We start from the raw sequence: 21,972 nt of genomic DNA on the forward strand, positions 1-21,972 counted from the left end.
GTGGTGTCCTTGACCACCAGATCTGAACAGATCTGGGTGCTTCCTTTCAGACTGCGGACATATGTGAAGAAGGCCTTACAATTGTCTGTAGTAAATGTGGCCAATTTGGACTCGAAGTTGGCTTTAGAGGAATTCACTAGTGCTCTTATTTGCTTGTTCAGGCTAAGGAAAGATTGCTTCCATTTGGGCACCTGCTCCTTCTTGGTCCTGGAATGCATTTTTTTTCCTTTTGTTATAGAGTTTATTTATTGCAGATGTCCATTAGACAGATTTACTCTTCCTTGCAGGGGATGACTTTGTCCTGTCAGGTATTCCTGATTTCATGCATCTATACAAGTGCTCATATAGTACTTTGGTGCAGATTTGAACATTGGTGCCAGTTCCGACAGAGGGGGGGGGGCTGTGAAGCTGTTTATACCATCCCTCTGGAGAAGTGCTTTTGCTTGACCCTAGCTAGAGAGGGGTCAGTGGAGATGCTGACTTTGAAAGTGACCACTTCATGGTCTGATCTTACCACGGAGGATGATACTGTGGAGGTGCTGCATTGGTTACTCATGCTGGTTAATACCAAGTCTAAGATATTACCACCTACAGGTGCTTTTCTAGCAGTATCAGTCACTGGTGCTGCATCATATTGTATTTATATATAGTATTCTTCTGGCAAAACTCCTAAGCCAGTAATTAAAAAAATCAACTTAGTCATGCAACATGGCTTCCCTATACCTCATCAAGATACAACTTGATGAAGTTGAATACGATTTCATCTGATGAAGTTAATTTCTCTAGTGCTGACCTCTCTGATTGTTTGTGCAACTATGGAATTAGTCTATACAAGTTTGGGGAGGGGTCCCCTCCCATGTGGGTGGTGTCTGGGAGCTTGTTCCTGGAAAAAATGCTTATTTTTATTTTTTCATAAGGTCGGGTTCCTAATGGTTCGAACTTGATGAGCTTAGCCATCACTGAGTTGTGATTCATGATATGTAGGTGAAGCATGCAGGATACCATTGTTATGATTCTCCACAGTATCTCAGACTACTCTGTAACATGGCAGTTTATTCTGAATATATGAACTCTTTCCTTTTACAGTGTGAATTATTTTTTACTAATCATGGTTTCCCACAATCCACATGACTTAAAGCATAAAGAGAATTGATTTCTTGAAGCGCAACTCTTTGTAAATGAATAGATATCATTTTATTTTTGTGCTGACATATATGCAAGTTCTGACCTAATGCAGGCAGTTTATGGCCAGAATAGGTTACGCAATAAGAAACAGCACTCTCAAGTATTTTCCAATCTCAATTGTTTAAAGGCATTTTTGACAAAATATTACCCTCTGAAAAGAAATAGAAAGACTACAAAGACATATTAACAAAGGAAGAAAGGACAGAATATTTGCACGGAAATGTCTATATATCTACTTTTATATTCCGACTAGGTTGTCCAAAATGTTACCCACAAGTGATGAGACCTGCTGGAGATGTAAGAAGGAGGGGGGGGGGGGAGCCACATCTTCTGGGATTGTGAAGACAGAAAGAAAGTACAACAACTGATAAGGGAGAAAGGATTAGGGGAGGTGAACATTATAAAAAGCTATTCCTATCAGGATTTACACAAGAAATACACCAACAAAAAGAATCAGTACATACAAGAGACAGTAGCATAGTTCTCTAGCTACCTTACTGACTGACTCCAGTCAGTGAAATGGCACTCTGCTCTACGTACTCCCCTTCCACTAAGAATGGGTGTTCCCCAAGGATCCATTCTTGGTCCATTACTTTTTAATATCTTTACCAACTTACTCCTCTTGTCCTCAGTCAACCATTGTCCAATACGCAGATGACTCCACAGTCATCACTATTGCCAACTCACCCTCTGAACACCTATCAACCACCCAGTCATCCTTTAACTCGGTAAAGACATGGCTCTTTAATAATCAGCATATCCTCAACCCTAAAAAAACAGTTACTTTTCTTTCTTCCCAAAAATGTAAACCATATCAAATCTTCCTTCTCCATAATGTCCCTTAACAATACTCCCGTAACTGTCAAAACAAGCACAAAACTGCTCGGTGTTACCAACGACAATCAACTAAAATTTGAACTGCACATAAATAATTGCATCAGAAAAACTCATCAGAAACTGGGACTCCTATATAAAAAACCTATAGAAGAAAAAAGGGAATAGAGGAATTAAACAGTATATAATTCACCTGCAATCACAAAAGACAGCAGGGCTCTATGAGAACAAAGGAAGAGAGAACATTCAAAAGTAGGATTTTTTTCTTGATTATAAATAGTCACGCACATCAATTAAGAGATTTGGGTAATGTCTAATAAAGAGAATGGAATAAAAATTGGGACTTCTAAAAATGAATATTGCATAGGAAAAGTATAATGATGCGTGTATGACGACTTAAAGGTCAAAGTGTGTAGCTGCGAAGAATGGGTAAGTGGGGATGTACAGAATTAGTAATAAAATCAACCCAAATATATTATAACTGAAGCCACCCACCATCATCAGAGATTATGAAGCATCCCATGCATGTAACCTGTACAACTGATACTTGTTGAAAACCCACATTCTGTAATTCACATTTCTTTCCAATAGTCTGCCACACACAGTTTCACTTCAATGGATGCATTTTTTTAGTTTACTATGTCACGTAACTTCATTGAAATGTTACCCAGAAATAAAATAATTTTCATGTTTCTCTTCAACAGCATGCAAGTTCTTTTCAGTGCATTTATTTTTCCATTTACAGACTTTAGAGGAATGCCTTTTTCTGGTGCATATTCTTCAGGACTAGTTAAAAGGCAGGAAATGTTCTTTCTCACATTTTATGGACACACTGCAAAGCTTATTAAACCTGATTTGAATGTCTCTATTTATCCTTTCACTGTTACAATGTATTGCACACATTTGTTACCTTTGCAACAAATGTTGCCTTTATTTCTTATTTCTGCCTAATTTGACTCATGTTTTATCTTACACACATTCATTTCTTAAAAGAACAAGAGTAGGTATCAGCCTACAGTGCAATGGAAAGAATCCAAAAATACTTGCTCAAAGCAACAAAGATGGACCATTCAGAAACCACAGTCCACACCTGCAGCTTACCTGACATCTGCTCTATTTTTGATTTTGTATGATTATACGGAGAAGATTCCATATTTTTAAATACATTTTCTTTCTTGAAATGTCTTGTTCAAAAGGCATTCTGATGCCACAATGAGAGGGAAAAAAGCAGGAAACAAAGCAGTTAATTCAGCATGTCAGTGGTGTAGGGGACTGAACAATAACTAAGATTCAGGCAACCCAGGATTGAGTAGCAGCTTGGACACTCAATAATACAGGCAGGGTGCTTGGGGGGGAACAGCAAGATTTGCCTGCAGCCAGAGATGCATACTGGTGGAAACAGCTTTTTTTTCTCATTGCAAGGCAGGCAACTTATGAAGTGTGTGTGTGTGGTGGTGGGGGGGGGGGGGGTCCATGCATGGAATGACATACAGTGGATATAAAAAAAGTGTACACACTCCTGTTAAAATTCCAGGTTTCTGTGATATAAAATAATGAGACCACAATAAATCATTTCAAAACTTTTCCCACCTTTAATGTGACCTATAACCTGTACAATTCAATTGAAAAACAAATCTGTTAGGGGGAAAAAAAATCTAAAAAATAAAAAACGTACAATACACTGGTTGCATAAGTGTGCACACCCTTAAAGTAAAACTTTGCTGTGTGTGCACACCCTTAAAATAATACTTTGTTGAAGCACCTTTTGATTTAATTACAGCATTAAGTCTTCTTGGGTAGAAGTCTATCAGCATGGCACATCTTGACGTGGCAATATTTGCCCACTCTTCCTTGCAAAAGCACTCCAAATCTGTCAGATTGCAAGGGCATCTCTTGTACACAGCCGTCTTCAGGTCACCCCACAAATTTTCTATTAGATTTAGGTCTGGGCTCTGGCTGGGCCATCTCAAAACTTGGGGTCATTCTCACGTTGAAAAGTGAAATTCCTCTTCATCTTCAGCTTTCTAGCAGACGCCTGAAGGTTTTGGGCCAAAGGTGACTGGTACTTGGAAATGTTCATAATTCCCTCCGCCTTGACTAAAGCCTCAGTTCCAGCTGAAGAAAAGCAACCCCAAAGCATGATACTGCCACCACCATGCTTCACCGTGGGGATGGTGTTCTTTTGGTGATGCGAAGTGTTGTTTTTGCACCAAACTTACCTTTTGGAATTGTGGCCAAAAAGTTCAGCCTTGGTCTCATCAGACCATAACACATTTTCCCACATGCTTTTGGGAGACCTGATGTATTATTTTGTAAATTTTAGCTGGGCCTGGATGTTTTTGTGTGTAAGAAAAGGCCCCCGTCTTGAAACCCTACCCCATAGTCCAGACATATGGAGAATATGGGAGACTGTTGTCACATGTAGTACACAACCAGTACGTGCCAGAAATTCCTGCAGCTCCTTCAGTGTTGCTGTAGGTCTCTTGGTAGCCTCCCTGACTAGTTTTTGTCTTGTTTTTTCATCAATTTTGGAGGTACGTCCAGTTCTTTGCAACGTCAATGTTTTCCCATATTTTCTACACTTTTTGATGACTGTGTTCACTGTGTTCCATGGTATATCCAATAATGTGGAAATTTTTCTGTAAATTTCTCCTGACTGATGCCTTTCAACAATTAGATCACTTTGATGCTTTGTAAGCTCTCTGTGAACCACGGGTTTTGCAGTAGCAGGCAACTGAGTAAATGTCAGGAAATGCCTACTAGGACAACAACTTTATTTGGGGTTAATCAGAGTCTCAATTGATGGCAGATCTGTACCCAAGAAGACTGAATGTGTAATTAAATCAAAAGGTGTTTCAAAGTATTAGTTTAAGGGTGTGCACATACACAACAAAGTATTAGTTTAAGGGTGTGCACACTATTGTACAGTTTTATTTTTTATATTTTTCCCCCTAACAGATTTGCTTGTTTTTCAATTGAATACAGGTTATAGGTCACATTAACGGTGGGAAAAGTTTTGAAATGATTTACTGTGGTCTCATTTTTTTTATATCACAAAAACCTGGCATTTTAACAGGGGTGTGTATACTTTCTATATCCACTGTAGGTGATGATGTCATCACTGTGTCCTGTTAAGGATTCTGTTCCTTTATATAACCTTTCAGCCACGTATTTGATGCTCGCTCCTTAATTTTCCACTCTCATTAATGAGTGGGAAGTGGCTGTCTCAAAAGTCAAAGACATTGAGGTTGTTCTCTCTCCCTGGAGTCGACAGAAAGTTCCATCTGAGAATTATACTAAGATTCAGGCACTCCTTCTATTCACTCAAAATGCATGCACAAGAGGGGAACTTGACCATCTTCGGTGATAAAGATCATGAGATCACTCTCCACCTTGAGAGGGACATAATGAATGCCTGTAGGGTCAAGTGGGATTCAGCTGGGATGGACAGTGAGCATAGTAAATGGGGAAAAATATTCTAATAAAAGATTAATTTTATGTTCTAAAATAGGTGTATATTCCTTGTCCTTCTCGCTAAATTCTTCTTATTAAATTTTGAATAAAGTTCACAGTTATCACAATCTTGACTGCCTCCAAGTCTTAAAATGCATTCCAATTAAAAATCTTAGAGGTAATCTAACAGTGCTTGTTTGTTTACTTATTTATTTATCTATCCATCCATCTTGTCCATTGTCACTAACTTCAGGTCCTGCCTGCCCCTATGATCTCTATCTGCCAGTCTCATCTCAGTCTGCTCTTCCTCATGTGACATGCACGAGGAAGGTCCAGAGCATAGGTCCTCCACCGCCATGCACATGCTAAAGGGATGCAAGCCATGCCAGGTCAAGTGGAGTAAGATGAGAAGAGCAAGGATCATTATAGAGCTGCTTGCGGCATTTTTCTATAGTCCAATGTCCCTCTCCATGTGCCAGTACTGGTTTTGTATTAGAACATTACCCCACCAGATGCGCAGTACCAAGGACCACCCAAGCCCCGCCCAGCACTCTGCGCATGATGCTTATTTTGAAAAGTGCTTTGAATAAACATGGGAAAACCATCCTCAGAAAAATGAGTATGCTAAACTCTCTTTCGGCTTTTCCCGGTTAGGAGACACCACAGCGGAACTTCGGTCCGCTAATGACTGGCAGTGGATTTTTACGGTGCAGAGTTGCCAACCCAACACCCAACCTTCAAAGAAGCTATACTCATTCACACACGCACCTACCTGTATGTCTTTAAGCGTCACTTGACCACGGGGAGGACATGCACACTCCACACAGAAGGCGTTCCAGCCGAGAATCGAATGGGAGAACCTCTTGCTGTGAGGCAACAATGCTATGTAATTATTTCAGTACAAAGCCTTTTCTTCCTTATTTGCTGGTACCAGGATTTCCAATTTCCAGTGATCAAAAGCTTCGATATATTTACTACATCTTAGACTAAATAATTTGGCAGAGCGTGTACTTACAAATGCTATACCGATCCAAACAGATTTACCTATTCAAACTAACAAAGAATATGCTGTATTTATACAAAAGTATTACACTATTATGCTGAGAATTACAATTCTTTAAAGGGGAGGGGTACGAACACATAATATGCTACATGTATAAAAACTATTACATAGACTTAAAATTCCTATTCTGTAAAGGTGCGGGGTGCGGGTGGCAACCTTTCTGGGAGGTCTTTTTTATTGCATTTATTGAATTTATTTATTGTCCCACTGCCTCAGAATATTGTTTGTTGCTTTATCTCCAGAAAAATCTTTAAAGAAAGGTGGATGGTGAAGGGGGGGGGGCTTGCCCCCTGCAAAATCATTACTGCACAACATTATACCAAAGAAAGGTGGGGGGTGCACGGGTTATGGGTATGGACTGCAAAACGGGAACTTGTGGATACTGCGTACATACCCGCCCTTCTGACCTGCTTCTTACCCTATAACACAGTATGTAGTTAAGTACAAAGTGACAAAGCAAGTCAGACACCCAGGACATGGGGTGTTTTCGACAGGACACTTATAAATATAGAAAATGAGAATAAGTTTATTTAATCTCTGTTTTACATATCGTATACTAAAAGCTGTGGAACTGTAAGCATGAAGCCTGTGTTAAAAATGGTCATAGAATTAATATTCTAGGTTTACCACCTGTCCCACTTTGCGAGGGACAGTCCCTCTTTGGGCAGTTGTGTCCTGCAAAAAAATTGCAAAAATGGCCTATGTCCTGAGATTTTTGGGCAAAATTATTTCCTATATTTTATGTAATAGTTGCTTAAAACAGTTATTCTGTATCTGAAATACCTAAATGTTATCAGAAACAGAATAAGCAACTAAAATGCTACAAGAATAAGCTTTTATTTGGGCAAAAAAGTGAAGTTCTGTCCTTTGTACTGGCCGTGGGTATGTTTTGGCCTGGAAATCTGCTATTTGTACCACAATTGTCCCACTTTGGGCATTTGAAAAGGTGGCAACCCTGTAATATTCACAATGTATATTCACCATGTATAACCTACATGGCTTGTCACTCAGCCCTGTCAATCGCGTAGGCCACGCCCATTCCTGCGCGAAAATCGCGGTGGGGTAATATTCTAATACAAACCCCAATACTATGTCCGGCTAGCAGACCATATGAAGACTCTCCAGTGCATGTGCCATCCCTGGTCTATACATCTAACTCCATCCTTGCCTTAGCCCTGTTCAACTCTGAGCTCCATCTCCACAAGGGAGAATACACACACAGCTTTCTTCCATGACAGGCACGTTGTTTCTAATTCCATTGCTACCTCTGGAAAGCCATTCCATTCAATACAACCTACTCTTTGGGAAAGCCTTCCTTATATCACTATTGGACAATTCACATCTCTCAACTGTACAGGATTTTGCAGACTGTCCGGATTTTTCCCTCATATTTTTGGCCCGTTTTTCGTACAATTGTGGTTTTCTGACAAATCGTTAAAGACTGAGATCAGAAAATAATGACAGTTGACTTTCGGACTTCATACCCTTCAGAAAATTCATACTAATGCAAAACCTGTTATTCTATCAACTTTCCAAGTTTGTAAAAAAACTGTCACTATTTTTGGGCCACTACCCATTTATTTATGGCTTTGTCCAGATTTCTTTCTCTAAGAGGTTGAGAATTAGTTTGAGCATCCTTTCGTCTTAAAGGTGTTGGCTGTCTCTCTCTTTCCTCCGTGTTGAAAATTATTTTTTGCACTATTTAAAAGTACTCAAACACACACGAGAATAAACAACTTATGACAATCCTCAAATATGATTTTAAGGATAAAAAAGCGCTATGGATTTTGCCCAGTTCTGTATTTGTTGAGGACATTTGTTGAGAGTCTAGCTGGGAAGTTAGAGAATAATTAACTTAAAACGCACTTTCACTTTCGCGAAACGCAAGCCTCTACTACTGAAATCCAGAAGGCTTAGCCTGTATAATGTCTATAACTAACTGCGTTATGTTTATATAAGAGGATGAGGAGGAGAGAGACTTAATCATCTAATAATAACCATCATAACACATAAACTCGTCACATCTTGACAAGGGACATCAAAATATATCTGCTTTACAAAGTACAAAATCGAAACTAACAAAATGCTCCATCTTATACGTAAAGTGATAAAATTAGTTTAGAGCTTACATCGTAACCAGGTGGAAGAATAAAACTGGTTCTACAATAAGGAGGCTCCAGCAGACCTCCCGGGGACTTATATTTCGCCCCAGCAGGTGCGACGGTGCATTCCCGGGGCCAGGACAGCGAAGGAAGACAAACGTCGAGCAACGCCATTCTCGCCGTGAATAAACGCAATGCGATTGTGAATAAAATATCCGAAATGGGTGGGACAAAATAATGGAGGCGGGGTAAACTGGTGCTAATTTAAAATTGCAGTGGCATGGCATTTCTAATTCCTGTTTATTCTCTGGCTTTGCAAATTAATACACAGGAACGGACAATTGTTGTCATTAACCCGAGTTTGCATTGCTTTTCTGTGCAGGAATTTGAGTTCCATTAAGCAATCGTTCTGCTACCTTGCTAATAAATGCCGAAGGCTAAATCAGTCTGCGTGCTTATGTTCTTGGCTCCACTAGTAATGCTGGTGTATTTCTGCAGCCAAATGTTTAACGCACGTTTAAACCGATGCAATAAATCTTGTTTTGGCAAGCTTCTAGAACATGAGAAATATTACACAGTGTAGAGGGGAGAGAACAAATAAAATAGTTTATAATACACACACAGTACAGCCAAATAAGAGGTTCGATGATGTGCCTAAAAAAAGTAGGTTAACGTGTGCTCTGATCTTCAATTAATTTGCAAACTGGTACGAGATGCATCCGGGTAGGCAACAAACGTAACAGGTTTTCTGGTAAATGCGCTTTCATGGAAGTACTCCTTTGAAACATGCTTTTGAAACACATGGAGTGCAAAAATAATTCAATATCTTGCTTGAGAAAGATGCGCTACAACATATCTCCAAGTCATTGCTCAAAACCAGGATAAAATATATCCCTAAATGTGAACAAGTACCTTTCCATTCCTTATACCTTCTCCCTTCTTCACTTACTTTCTTTCTGCAACCTAATTCTCTTCCATCACTTTCCCTCTAAATATACTTCAACCTGTTTTCCCTCACTTCGTATTGCAATTGCAATTTGCAGTAGACTAACTTACCTTTAATGTCTCTTGTGACGCCCATCCCTGGCCCAGCAATCAAGGAGCCTCAATCCTCACCACTAACACCAGAGAGGGTGTCTCATATATGAGGAAAGGATAACAAATACAGATAGCAAAGTGCAATTTCCCTTAAGAGCACACAGAGATCACAGTCAGTCTGGGGCTGGTCACTTTCTTGCTCTCCAGGTCCCCAATAAGACTCCCCACTGGCACAGCTATAGGGTCCAGATTTCAGCCTAGTGGGCAAGCTAAAACCTCTAGCACTGTCTCTGTCCAACCAGTGCTAACCAGTGCTTCGTGCCCCTGACCAAGTAGCTCACACACACACACACACACACACACACACACACACACACACACACACACACACTTTGAGATAAGAGTTTATACAACAACACAGACACTCCTGGCTGGCACAGGTTCTCCAGCTGTGCCCCTTTCTCCCAGACTATACAGTAGTATCAGCTACCACTAATATTTATCAGCTACTCAAAGGCCCTTAAAAGGGTGTCCAATTATTGCTGTGCAATATTATTATCCAATTGGTCGTATGACTAAACAGTCTCAAGGCTTATTAGAGTGACTTGGTACAGGATTCTTATATACATGCAATATACTCTTAGAGCTTAAATTATCTCTACACAAACCCCACAGTTAAAAGGTTTTAAAATATTTAATAATAAATAACTAAAACCACAAGACAACACTTTCTACTACACAGAGCTAGTCAAGAGTTCAGAGATCACCCAGAAATTCTTAAAATAAATCAGTAGTACAGTTCTGACATCACAGAAAAAACACTTAGTCTAATCTTTCTAGTTTCTAGCTATCTCTAAAAGAAAACAGAAATCTAAGATAACTTACATAAGACAACAGGCAGTGCTGTGAGTTGGATGATCAAGACAAAAATGCTTAATGCCTTCTGATTCTCTCTGTTTAAATTGCTATTGCAGTTCTGATAAACATTACATCATTTCACACTTTCATGGTGTTCCCAGGCCAACAGAAACTGCATCTACATTCTTTTACACCTCCTTTTGGTATTTTGCAGCTGGTCAGGAGCAGAGCCATAAAAATTCATTTGCATGTTTAAATCTAGCAATTTAACTCTTGGTTAAAACAATAGAAAGAATTTCTTCATCTAGACTTTTCGGCACCACTGTCTACTTCAAAGGGTCACCACATGCTTTACTTTGGTCGGTAGAGTGCACTGTTGTCACATTTATTTTAAGTTCCACATGTAACAGTATTTCTTTACATTTAAGACAACAAGCCTGTAGTTTACATTTATATTTACAAATGACAGAATTATCTGCGCAATTCTATCTGGCTAGGCTGGCAGCCTTTACATCTCTCTCTAGCTGAAATCAAAGCAAAATGAAATGGTCTCTAAACCACATTGATTACAACTGAATTGGAGCTTCAACAAATCTCAGACTGGTGTGATTCATTACGGTACCAACTGCATTTATTAAAAGATGATCAGTCTAAAGGGATGTCAGCTGAGAAAGAAATATGGGAGAAACAATAGGTTGAGAATCTCATAGCAGGTGAACAAAAACTTCATTTCTTGGGAATCCAATGTGACTAGGAACAGAATAAAGGATTAGGCAATTTATTTAAAAAATAAAATAAAATGCAGTTATAGAACTCCTCCATGGTCATCCTGCTGTATTGGACAAGTACTCAAAGGTCAAGAAGATAAGATTAAGACCAGTAGCAGCAAAAATGTATGTTTACAAAAGCTAAACCGCTATTAGCAGCAAATAAAAGGAACAAATATGTGGCTAGCAATGGAATGGAGAGTAGTTTTATTTTTTCAAATTTATCCAGAGGGGTTTTGGAAGTCAGAATGGCATTTACTCCCCTTAACAGAATATTAAGGTAAAAGAAGATTATGACTTTTTTTGTTACTCAGGCATACAGTAAGCCATCCGGCACAGACTTACTGAGTCATTTCATACTTTAGCAAAAGCAGATGTGGAGCTGAAAACATCTTGTACAGTCAGTCAAATGATGAGGAACATGGGGATGAAGGATTTAAAACTCCTGGGAAGAAGGGTAGGTTGGGCAAAACTTCTGCTGCTAATTTCAGTGGACACTGTGTCAGACTTCCTTAGCATATCTGGTGTGTTTGGCAGTCATATTTTGGATTGCCCTGCAAGCTCTCTGCAGACTGAAATTCAGATTGGAATGCAAATGTTTGCATTTGTTAAATTTGATTGACACACTGGATATTTTTATTAATATCAATAGTCTAAAATTTACTTAAAAGGAACCACAGTTTTATATATCTTATAAAAAGGAAAAGTGATATAATGCATGCAAGAAAATCACATTTCAGAAACTGCTATAGAGAATGTAAAGAAGAATTGAAAAAGTGGTCAGCTTTTGCAGTATCTGTCTGGGTACCATGCATAGAACTGGTGTGTTAATTTTGATTAAAAACCAAGTTGGATATACAACTGTTACAGATATGTAGAGGAATAGAGGAGAGAATCGTTTTGGGATCAGTTTACTATGTATAAAGAATTTTACTAGATATTACAATGGGATTGCATCTGTTTCATTGGTGTCAGTTGCGGTTTCAAGAGATTGCAGCATAACACATTACATAAATTTAGATAAAGTTCCTAACAGCTCAAACATGAGTTTTCTGGAATAGTGTGAGATTTGAATTGCTGACTTTATGAGAAACCATACCTTACTAGCTGCATAGAGGGTCAGAAACCCAAAGGAAAGAGCATATAAACATTTAGCCTTTAGAAATGCAGTTTAAGATCTTTGCTAGCATTTATTTTTGTTTGGCCTCAGCTGACCTGTTATTGTCAAATTATACAGTATATTTTGTGCATTGTCATTTCGGAGAAAAGTAAGCATAGTTTGAAACCATTTCACATTTGTGGGCAAATGGCAATATGATAACTTAGGAAGTAAAAAGTGATAATCTGCAAGAAAGGACAGATAGATCCACACCAGAGTGAATGATTTAGCGCTTTCGTTTTTTAATAAAAACTTCATCAGATGAAGTTTTTATTAAAAAACGAAAGCGCTAAATCATTCACTCTGGTGTGGATCTATCTGTCCTTTCTTGTGGATTATCAGTTTTTAGTCGTGGTGGTGTCTGAAGTAAAAAGTGAGATTGAGAGTCATTAAAATTGTATATTTATGAATTAATAACAGGCTTGACAAGGGAAAACAGTATGACTAGACAGATTTACAAGATGAACAGTTAAATTGACATGTTTAATCATTTACAGCAGGATTATACCAAATATAATATATAGTACTAAAATTTTATTAAAAAAGAAAACATTGGAAGAAGACTATAAATCATATGTAGGAATTGAAAACATAATCTGATTTATACTGGTGGATAAAAGTATAAAATATCTTTGTTTGTTTAAGCCAAGGAATATTAGTCAGGAAACATTAGATAGTAATTGTGATAAGATCTTTCCAGGACCAAGAATGAACAATGTTGTAAAATAATATTATAGCACATTGCACATAATACATTATACATAACATAGGTTGGGAATCTCATGATTCTAAATTAAACCCAAGGTTACAAGAGTTGATTTGATTGAATATAAGAATTGCCTGAATCTCTTATTGGAGCAAGACATGTATGAAGAGCCCTTGGGAGCTATAAATTGAGGAAAGGCATCAGTAGTAGATGGGTTCCCCTTTTGGCTTTTATGTCCTTTTTGCAGATATAAATGTTATGATGATATGATGATATAACGTTTCCCATAGGAACGTTAATTTTTGAATCTTTTTATTAAATCATGATTATAAAATTATTGCAAAGGTCGTCATTAATAAATTATTAAATGATTTAAGCAAAGTTATCCTTTCTGATAAATATGACATTGTGCCTAAAAACAAAATGTCTCAAGCTACTTTGTTTTTACAATATGTTCTACTGCTTCTGATCTAAAGCTTGGGGAACACATGTTTATACTGAATTGTGATGAATGTAAGGCTTTTGATGATTTAAAAAGGAAGCTAATGTGTTGGATTTGCAGATACCCTAAAGTCCCTCAGCAGTACATAACTTTTTTACAAAACCTGTACAGAGGGACAGAAGCCTTACTGTGAATCAACAGATGAAATGTACCTTTTTTGAGACTGTCACAAGGGTATGACAGGGTTGCCCCTTTTCCATACTTTGAAATGCTTCTTTACCATTTTGTTATATAAGATTTCTACTTTAATAGATGGAATTCAGGCCAGGATTAAAAAAAAGGCTTTAATTAATTGCAAATGCTGATGATCTTTTAGTATTTCCCAGAAAATAAATGTATCTTAGAATTGAAAAAATCATAGATAGGTTTACAAAAATAGCGATGATGGAGGGAATATAGGATCAAAACGCAGAGCTTGCCATATTAGAAAAAGGGTTTGCATTTCTAGAAATTTACTATTCAATACCGAGTGTTAGTGCTGTACAAGTTAATTATGAGAAAATCAAGTGAATGGATAGCTTCATGAGTTGAGCAGTTTTTATTTTTACCTTAAAGAAGGTAAACATATGGTTAAAAGAATTTTATCTCACGGCAGATTTAATCAGAATCACGAAGATGACTTCTTGAAAGTCAGAGGCATAATTTTGCCCTGCCTACTGACAGTGTGAATTATTTTATAGTGGAATCAAAGGTCTTTGATTTTAAAATGACAGCAGAAGTGCAACTCTTGTAACTATGTATTTTGTGAATTTAATTTTCTGTGCAATCAGGATTTCCTTGGCTCATAGGTTGATAGGTTGTTACTAGGCTAATGACTACTAGGGCCTCTTACAAGCCCAGTCTTGCAAACCAAATCATTTGGGTCCTGAGTATCATGGGATTCTGTAAGGGGGGGGGGGGATGATAGAAAGGACTAAGGATTTGGAGAGGGTGTTAGGATAATATATTCCTTATTGGTGGCCAGTGTCCGTAAGGGATATGGTGGCCAGACCAGAGGTAACTTTATGATTTCCCATCCAATTGTCCTGGTTTCATCTGAAAAAGGTAAGGGATAAACTCTATTTTACATGGATGGGGAGACTATTCTATAGTGCGGTGATATGAGACAAGTATCTGTGGTTGATTTTAAAGAGAAAGCAGAAGTGCTATACCTTGGGATTTGTAATCCCGTTAAAGTCATTTTTATCCACCTAACTCACTAGTTGTACAGTTTTATTCACTTGTGTCTCCACCCTTCCGCTATATCCTTGCAGTAGGGCTGCTACTTTCTGAATGTCTAAATTGGGACATCATTTTATGGAAGTGTGACATTTTGCACAGCAAACCATACATAAAACCTGTGCAAATTCCACTTGCCTTTTTTGCTAAAGTAAAAAACTTAGTTTTTTTAGATTTTGAGTTTATTTTGTTGTTTCATATCATGTGGATAGGTAGGATGCTTACGATACAAAATATTTTCTTTATGCAATTATTAAAGAAAACCTAAGAAACACTTTTGTCCGAAATTCACAGGACGTTTGCTGTTTTTATCCCCCCAAGATCCAAGGGCTCAAATTGGGACTGTCCTGCACAAAGAGGGATAGGTCACGGGTGGTAACCTTACCTAGCCATTGGCTGCCTTTTGCAGTCGCAGGAGTGCCTTAAATTGTTTCTCAACCTAGGATTGCCACCTTTTCAAAAGTCTAAAGAGGAACTTTTTGTAAAAACATCAGATTTTGCAGGACAAAATATGCTCACAGCCAGTGCAAAGGACAGAGCTTCACTTTGTTTTTGCCAAAATAAAAGCTTATTCTTGTAGCATTATGTTGATTATGCTATTTCATATAACATTAAAGTGTTTAAGATATAAATAACTGTTTTATGCAACAATTAAAATACACTTATGAAATATTTTTGTTCCTAAAATCTCAAAACATTTGCCTTTTTTTCGCAGACACAACAGCCCAAACAGGGAATGTCCCTCGCAAAGAGGGACAAGTGGTAACCCAACTCAACCCCTTAAACCATAACAGGGTTAGAAAGAGAAGCGGTTCCATATTTTTCAGAATATACAGGTTTTACTAACTAGATCCTGTATAGTTAGTGACGAGTTATCTGTGAATATGTTAAGTTCATTTATTTAATAATATATTTTTTTCTTCAGCCTATGCGTATGAATGACTCAAGTACTAAACAGCCTTACCAATCAAAACATTAACTTAAGCGAGTGCGTCTCAGCCTCTGGAAGAGTTCGGACGCCCCTAGTCATCAGTTGCTAGGTAGCATCCAGGCCGCCAGGTTGTAGTTAGTTATAGTAACTGCAAGTTGGTGTCAACGCGTACAGTCGGTTGGACAGCTCCCCGGGAGAAATAGTCGCCCACTGATAGTTTGGCTGGCGTGAGCGTTACTGCTTAGGGGTACCATGGATGACCTCTTGGAGTCTGACTGGACGACTGAAGAAGTCAGCACAGGGGTAAGGGTTCGAACCACTGACAGCACCATAGGGCTGTAGTTATCTCTTCTAACCCCCGGTAATCTGTTAGTTATTGCACTCCTGTTACCAGTCAAGTGCAGTTGGTAAGGGGTAGTGGTGAGAGTAGGAATAACCTGTGACCCAAAATTGTGCATTGCATTCCTGTTTTTAGTGTTTTGTTCGTTTGTTTGTTATGAGTTGGACTGACGATGTTGTGTCTTTAGACTGCTAATAAATGAAAACTAAGATATTAATCTTTTGCATTGGTATACTGCATCTTTAGGTTTCTTTAAACTAAAAACAAAATAAAAAAATAGTAATAAACTGCTACTTTCGGTTTCGTTCAGTCACTTGTGTCATCATAGATCAGTAGGCGGTGCTGCCAACTGAAACAGAGTTCTGACTCAGAACTTCTGAGCGAGTCAGTCTTTGTAAAACGTTTGGACAGTCCTGTCCTGTGGACCCCCCCCCCCCCCTTCTAAAATTGCAAATATCTGGGAGTTTCTTAACATAGTTGTACAAACACAACAGTTATTTTGTATCTGAAACACATAAATGTTATATAAAATAGCATAAGCAACTTAAATGCAGCAAGAATAAGCTTTTATTTTGGTAAAAAGTGAATCTCTGTCCTTTGCACTGGCAGTGGGCATGTTTTGTCCAGCAAAGTGTCACGTTTCAACAAAAAAATAGTCCACTTTGGGCATTTGAAAAGGTGGCAGCCCTAGTGTGTGTGTGTGTGTGTGTGTGTGTGTGTGTGCTATGAAACTACAAGTTATGTGTTTAGTAGAGTAAAGCATACCTCACAATTGTCCTTGATATCCGGGGACAACCATCATTTGGCTCAAAATGTTCTGCTCCACCTCCCTCAGAGGAATTAGTGTATAAGAGCAGTTAAGGCTAACAGTTTACAACTGAGTGAATGTGTAAGAAGCATCATCTACTTTAGGTAATACTTATTATACAACGATCCTCAATTAATATTCCAAAACGTGCACGCTGATTGGTCAGCATGCACATTGTAAATCAGACTTCTATTAATGGAAAAAGGTCCGGTCGCCCGGACTTTTACCATTAGTATGTCTTTTTTTTTTTTTTCTTACAGCAACGGAGAAAGCAAGATTCCGTTGCTTGTTAGAAAGTGTCTCGCTATGTTGACAGCTTTAAAAAAAGCAACTGAGAAAGGAAGATCTCCGTTGCTTTTTTAAAGCTGTCTCGCTATGTTAAACTTCTTTAACATAGCGAGACACTTTCTAAAGCAATGGAGAAAGCAAGATCTCCATTGCTTTTTAGAAAGTGTCTCGCTATGTTAAAGGAGTCTAACATACCGAGACAACCACTATGCTAAACTCCTTTAACATAGCGAGACACTTTCTAAAAAGCAATGAGGATCTTGCTTTCTCCGTTGCTTCCATCCACAGCTCTGATGTACTGCATAAGCATACGCATGTGCAGTACATCAGAACTGCCCCAGAATACCGGACAGCTGCAGAAGGGCAGCAAGGAGGCATTATATAATGCCATTATTTAAGAAAACTAAGTATTTTTTTTCTTAAACAATGTCATCATATAATAACAATAACCCACTTCTGGATGTGGGTAATGCTGGATTTACCCACGGTTGTCTTTGTTTGGCCACTCGAGCTTTGCCCTTGTGACCAAACCACACCAACCGTGGGTAAATCCAGCATTACCCATACCCAGGCGTGGGTTATTGCTTAATTATACAATGACTGGCCAGTAACATCGTAAAACGAGCATGCTGATTGGCCAGCCCAACCAGTGTGCCCGTTGAGAATATACAACGGAAAAAGGTCCGGTCGCCTAGGCTTTTTTCCATTGATAATTCCAAAAGGAGTGCAGTCCCAGGAAGGAAGATCTCCAAACAGTTAATAACAACTTTTATTGTCACAAGACACGCACAAAACACTTCCACATTAATGCTCTTCCAAAATAAATCGCGTTTTCGTCACATACACTGGACTTCATCAGATCTGATGAAGTCCAGTGTATGTGACGAAAACGCGATTTATTTTGGAAGAGCTTTAATGTGGAAGTGTTTTGTGCGTGTCTTGTGACAATAAAAGTTGTTATTAACTGTTTGGGGATCTTCCTTCCTGGGACTGCACTCCTTTTGGAATTATTGGTGTTTTGTGGAGAGCTGCCGCTTTTTTGTACTTTTTTCCATTGATATATTCTTTAATTTTAAAGGTTAAAAAAAAAAGCGTAGCAACGGAGATCTTCTTTTCTCCGTTGCTTACTTTCTCTAGCACTAATGTACTGGGTATGCATGAGAATGCAAGTTCCAAATGCATGCGCAGTACATCAGCAATGGCAAAGCAGAGCTGTCCAGCGGCAGAAGGACAGCATGGTGCCATTATACAAGGACATTATTTAAGAAAAGTAAGTATTTTTTTTTTAAATAATGTCATTGCATAATAGCAATACCCCACGTCTGGGTGTGGGTAATGCTGGATTTACCCACGGTTGTCTTTGGTCACTCGGACTTCACCATCGTGACCAAACCACACCAATCATGGGTAAATCCAGCATTACCCACACCCAGGCGTGGGTTATTGCTTAAATAAATAATGACAATCATTAGAGTTACAGAATTCTTTTTCTTTGAAAAAATGTATGTTAATTCCCATTCTTTTATTTTGTTAACCTTTCAAGTGAATAGTACTACTAATATTTAAAAAATGCCAAGATTTTGGACATCTGTCCTTGATTGTTTTTGACTCTAGGGGTACCAGTTTGAGAGCCAAGCTATTCTAGAGGGCTGTAATTATGAGTGCGAAACTGTAAGTAAAACTATGACAAAAGAGGTATGAAGAGAAGTATGAAGTTATGAAAATAGTTGGACCTTTAGATAATTTGAACTTCAATATTGATCTGTTATATATTCTGCTGACTAAATCATAACATATTTTAGACCCTTAACATGGTTTCGCTTCCAGGTTTCCACTGTCAGTTATTTTGCATCATTTAGGTTCTTCAGGCTTACACATAATCCTAGGTATATATCAAAGTCAACTCTGAATGGCAAGCACATATGGACTATTAGCTATGGGGTTAATGGGGCACTCATCATGTAAGCCATAGTGTACAAATTTAAGGGGCTTACATTATACCTTCTAAAAGGACACTAAATGTACCTGTAAGCTGGTGCTTCAGACACAGATGAAATGAAATGGATGCAAGTGAGGCATATGCCTCAAATTATTTATTCAAGAATTCTGGATAAAGCCAAAATTAATGGGGGAGCAAAGACCCAAATTCAGGGACAATTGTAATTATTTCTTTAATTCACTTAAAAAGTTTATTGAACAATAGTGTTTTTTTTATTTCATCAGTCTGCATTTTTGAAAGATGTATGAAACTCTAGAGACTGGCACTATTGATTGACTGTAATCCTCAGTTAGCACAGGTCCTTTAGAGTACAGAGGTGGTGTAAGATCAGTCTAAGATTTTTCTGGACATACTCTATAAGGACTACAGCCAGAGGCTCCTACAGGAGAGCTTTACTGAGTCGTAGTATAAGGCTGATAACTGGAATAGTTTAGGCAAGGCTGTCATCCCTGTTACTGGCACCCCATGTATGAGGTAGCAGCGTTATCACTCCATACAGTGACAAGGGGTGTCACAATTCTGACCTCCTTCTCCAATGGAAGGATGAAGTTAAGGTGCAGTGATTAACTCAGTACTGTAAGTGTGACTTACTGTAACTACTCAAAGAGATTCTGTGTTACACTTTTTATGTTTCTGGCACCTGAATATATTGAAAGGAATTGGCAGATGTACATGAACAGACTGGAGCACCTAAAAGAGCATGGGGTGAGTATACATGCTGTCATACGAATGTCTCTGTTTTCATAGTAACGGTACTAGGCATTAAAAATTATTTTATGTTTACGGTTTATACACCATTAACACATCTGTCAGTACAGGCATAGCTCAAAAGTAGTACAATGACTGTTCAATGTTATAAGTACAATTCTGCATGCCTGCCCCTATATAAGATGGACGTGTAGATCCTCATGTTAAGTCTATGTGCACTGACATTGTGAAGATGCTTGTGGGATCAATTCTCAAAGATTTGTTGGCATGTAAAATGTCATATGTTTTTTTTTTCCCCAGTACTAGCATTGCACCAGTGCATGCTCCATATGTGTAAAATTCATAAGTAGTAGTTTGCTGGACATTTCACAATATAAAACAGAAGTATCTGTCTGTTCGTTGTCTGTCAGCTGCAATTGAAATGTAATTGTGTGATCATCATGCTTATTTTGTATATGTACAGTATTATCAAAAATTAAATTGCATCTTTGACCACAGGAACACATTTGGGGTGTTGATGAATAGCTCCTTTCATTAATATTCTGTCACACTACATATGAGGATGGCTTTTTTGTTTAGATCCCCCTACATATCTTATATAAAGACAAACATATTGATAAAATTACTGTTTAAGCACTACTATTTAAAGTATAGTGTATTTACAATTATCAACATAATTAAGTATGTAATTTATGTAATTTTCACTGTGTTTGTTTTCCTTATCCACTACCTTCTTTGTTGCTATCCTTTCTCTAACATGCATTATTTATTAATTACTTTATTTATTTCTATTTTTTTAACTATTAAATGTGGTGTCAAGAGACTGTTCCCTTACCATAGCAAGGTCTATTGGCTCGCCACAGTTGACAGCAACAATGCCATCAACACCACCTCCAGCAATGGAAGCACCTAGCACGTCTGGGACACAGCCTAACACAGTTGCCTTCACACCTCCTACCCTACCTGCAGCAGTTGTCCCAGGTAGCCTGGCATCAGAGTCTGGTACTTTGGTACCTGCCAGTAGAAGTTCAAGTGGAAGTGACAACTTGTTAGTCATTGGGAACTGTCAGAAGTTACAGTGGAGATAATAGGAGGTTGGATGTCCACAGCAGACACAAGGAGACCCTAATATGATGACTCATTGGGTCACATCCCTGGACAGTGCTGACACCACCTTCTGAGCCAAGATCCAGTGGTGACAGTACCTTGGGTGACAAACAATCTCCCACTTGGTCTAAGCTAGTAGAGACTACATCTGCCAACATCCAGTCCTATCCCTATTGTGGTGTTACCTTCTCTTTGTGTTCACTCTTACCCCTGTTTGTTTTACAGGCCTGTCCTTGCCATTGTCTTCCTTATGTTTGTCTGAGGTATCCTTCACCATTGTGTCCCCCCTTATTATGTTTACCTACACGCTCAAGCTCCACCAGATATGGTTCTGCTTCTGCTCACCCACTGAAAGTAAGGCACTGTTTTTAGGAGAGAACCAAACTGGACCAATGTGTGCTAAACCTCAGTCAGGTGAGGACACAAGGGCATAATTTTCTGCAGACAAAAATGATACAACACTGACATCCCATCTCTGTGCAAACCTAACTTTATAACTTCATAAGCCACCGAGGAGCTTGATGCTTTGGATCTCCTGTTGAATTTTACATCTGCCCATGTAGTCACGTAATTCGTTTTTGAAGGTAAAGGACTGAGTTTAATAGCACCAGGGATTTTATTCCACAGGTCTGAAAGTCTTTGTGGTAAGAAGTTGGCATGTTTCAGGGTATGGGTGATATTCATTTTTAATGAGGCTGACTCTCCTCTTGTGTTGAGGTCACCAGGGAGTTATTTTAAGCAAAAAGTTTCAGAAAGTAATAGGGTTATTTAATCCTCTGAATTTCAGGCATAGTTGTCTAAGAAGACACTAGAACATGGAAAAGAGATAGAGTTGTTTTAATCTTTGGCTATAAGACAAGCCAAGAAGGTTTCTGATGTTTTTATTGAGTAATCATTGTACCTTCT

At 38.4% G+C, this 21,972-nt stretch overlaps 2 protein-coding genes across 3 annotated transcripts in view; one reads left to right on the top strand and one right to left on the bottom strand.

Annotated features, from left to right (window-relative positions):
• The window catches only part of LOC122811458 (proteasome subunit beta type-8-like), a 164,155-nt gene extending 155,317 nt beyond the window's left edge, over positions 1–8,838 (bottom strand). Inside the window, exon 1 of the mRNA XM_044083311.1 lies at positions 8,665–8,838. Coding sequence (XP_043939246.1) covers positions 8,665–8,811 — 147 coding nt within the window. The 5' untranslated portion in view covers positions 8,812–8,838. The remainder of the gene's footprint in view (positions 1–8,664) is intronic.
• A 7,101-nt stretch (positions 8,839–15,939) lies between these two features.
• LOC122811459 (proteasome subunit beta type-9-like) overlaps positions 15,940–21,972 on the top strand; it is a 122,690-nt gene continuing 116,657 nt past the window's right edge. Inside the window, exon 1 of one of the 2 annotated variants that reach the window (XM_044083313.1) lies at positions 15,940–16,119. In XM_044083313.1, coding sequence (XP_043939248.1) covers positions 16,069–16,119 — 51 coding nt within the window. In that variant the 5' untranslated portion in view covers positions 15,940–16,068. The remainder of the gene's footprint in view (positions 16,120–21,972) is intronic. The other variant, XM_044083312.1, reaches the window with a different exon arrangement.

This window comes from Protopterus annectens, chromosome 9.part0, assembly GCF_019279795.1.
Source record: "Protopterus annectens isolate FY-2018-M chromosome 9.part0, PAN1.0, whole genome shotgun sequence".
In the NCBI taxonomy this organism is placed as follows: Eukaryota; Metazoa; Chordata; order Ceratodontiformes; family Protopteridae; genus Protopterus; species Protopterus annectens.